Source organism: Eurypyga helias, unplaced genomic scaffold (assembly GCF_000690775.1).
Source record: "Eurypyga helias isolate BGI_N326 unplaced genomic scaffold, ASM69077v1 scaffold6268, whole genome shotgun sequence".
Taxonomy (NCBI): domain Eukaryota; kingdom Metazoa; phylum Chordata; class Aves; order Eurypygiformes; family Eurypygidae; genus Eurypyga; species Eurypyga helias.
Window position 1 is genome coordinate 13,435 of NW_010264856.1, and position 2,434 is coordinate 15,868.

Sequence of the window (2,434 nt, forward strand, 5' to 3'; positions counted from 1 at the left end):
GCTTTGATCAGCCCCCTGATGTGGGGCTTTTTGGTAAACTCTGTGAACGAGTGAACAGTTCTTGTGGTTCTGATTGCTGTTTTGGGTAATTCATCCTGAGAAAGGAAGTGGGGTTTGTTTTGGTTTGTCCTCTTCTCTCTCCTCTCCTCTCTCTTCTCTCTTCTCTCTTCTTTCTTATCTCTCCTCTCTCCTGTCTCCTCTCCTGTCTCCTCTCTCCTCTCTCCTGCTGCAGCGTGGGCTGCTCACGGGGTCACAGCCTCCTTTGGGCATCCCCCTGCTCCGGTGTGTTGTCCACCCCGGGCTGCAGGGGGGTCTCTGCTCCCCGTGACCCCCCATGGCTGTTCCTTTGTTTTTGTCAACACCTGTTGACTGCTTGTGCATGAGAAATGTAACATACCTGAGGTTGCGCAGATTTTGAGAGGCTTGAAGTGGCTAAGAAGAAAGGCTGGAGGCCCTTTTCACCTTCTCCCAGAGAGGTGCAAGATAATCCGCTGTCCCAGCAGAAGCACAAAGCTTTGGCAGGCTGGAAGGACGGAGGCATTCTGTCCCTCCCCTAACACGTGCATGTCATGCCAGCCCCATTGTAGCAGGCTCCGTCCCCCTAACACGTGCATGTCATGCCAGCCCCATCGTAGCAGGCTCCATCCCGGCACAACTCAGCCGACGAGAAGTGTTCCATGGATTCATCTGAGGCTTTTCAGGGCTGGGCTGATGCCAGGCCTGAGCCTGCAGTGCGCATTCGGACACGGTTTTCTTTCTCCTTAGTATGCAAGACCATGGAAATCAGCCCTGGAAGCAGCCCTTTCCTCTGCATGGACCTCACGTACATCACCTTCCTCCTGCAGGAACTGGGCTTCCCCAAGAGCCAAGTCTTTAAGGTGATGCTCAGAGTGGGTCGCCGGGGAAAGTGGCAGGAGGCTGCCGGGGCGTCACACTGGTCGCTCGGTCCTCGATTTGCCTTGGTGCTACAACACATGCTCTGTCACTGGGGGTGGAGGGTCACTGGCCCCGCGATGCCGGTAACCCGTTGTGGTAACCGTCAGCGCTGTATTCACCGGCTTCTCCCAGAGAATTGTGTCTTAACTCGTTTTGGGTTTTTTTCCCCAGCTTGCCCGGAAAATTGACAACGTTGAGACGAGCTGGGCGTTGGGAGCCACTTTTCACTACATCGACTCACTCCGTAGGCTGCAGTACTAAAGCTCCTGGAAGGTGACTTTTGGGAATCTCAGCTTTTGGAAGCCCAAGGTGGGAGAATCTGTTGAAGGGCCCGCTTTGGCCTTCCAGAGTCCTTTGGGAAGTCATCATCAACGAGGCCCCTTTCCTCCCGCCCCCTGCCAAGTCCCCCCCACATCACTAGCTCTTTTCTGCGATGCAGGGTGCAGCGTGCGAAGAACACGCCGTGGTTCGACAGCATCTGCCCTCAGCTTGGTGCAAAGCTTGGTCGTTGGTGGAGCAAAACCCGGACTCTGCAGGGCACCGATGAGCTCTGTGAGAAAAACACACCTTTTTGGAATATGCCCGCACTCTTTGCTTGTACTGTTGTGCTGGCTTTGGCCAGGAAAGGGTTAAACCAGGGCAGCTGTGCTGGAGCTGCTGCAGGACACGGTCACTCCAGGAGGAACTCTTTACCTCCTGGTGTCGGGGTGGGTTTTGCTGTTTGTCAGCAGTTTTCAGCGCTGATTTTTGTTACTACTTCCGTGTTTGAAGGTGAACTCGCGTGTGGGTGCAAGGACGGTGCGTTTACACGGACACACTGCTGCCGGGCGGCAGCTCTGGAACGTGGCGTGGAATTCCCAGCTCAGCTTTCCGTTTGCAGAACGAGCAGAGCTCAGGAGCAGGCTGAGAACTGGATACGGATTTAGGGGCGTGAGGCGGAGCCTGTCTGCCCTGTGGGGTTACAGCCTACAGCCTGAAGTTGGTTCCTTGGCTGCTGGGAGATGGCCGGTGGAAGACAACATGGGATTTGCTGGATCTAGATGAGCGAGGCCTGGGAGTTGAGGGCTAAGGATGGACTTGATGGTTCTCGGGTAGGGCAGGGTAAGATGGGTGAGCAAGACACAGCCACGAAACCCCCGCACAGCTGACGGGACCTCGCAGACGCTTGTGCCTTGGCAGGATTGACGCCGGGCCCGGGCCGAATGCTCTGACACGGTGGTTGGGGCGCCACTTCCCGCAGACGCATCTTGCTCGGGAGGTGAATGGATGGGGCAGGGAAAAGGGGCAGGTGGGCTGCCGGGCCCCGCGCCGGCATCCTGCGTGCTCCGGCGGCATCCCACGCGTGGGCTGGGAGCCAACATGCTGCGCTACCGTGTCATCTGAGCGTGGGACTGTGTTGTCTTCGCGTGGGTGTTCCAAGCAGCCCCGAGTTGTCTTCTGGGGGTGCGGAGAGCGCAGGAGAGCGGGTGCCCCAGCCCCTCGGCCTGTGGCCACAGCC

At 57.5% G+C, this 2,434-nt stretch overlaps 1 protein-coding gene across 1 annotated transcript in view; it reads left to right on the forward strand.

The window, feature by feature from the left end:
- The window catches only part of ENTPD6 (ectonucleoside triphosphate diphosphohydrolase 6 (putative)), a 12,872-nt gene extending 11,675 nt beyond the window's left edge, over positions 1 to 1,197 (forward strand). The window contains exons 12-13 of the mRNA XM_010156508.1: positions 766 to 878; positions 1,108 to 1,197. Of these exons, the coding sequence (XP_010154810.1) occupies positions 766 to 878; positions 1,108 to 1,197 (203 nt within the window). The remainder of the gene's footprint in view (positions 1 to 765; positions 879 to 1,107) is intronic.
- The last annotated feature ends 1,237 nt before the right edge of the window (positions 1,198 to 2,434 follow it).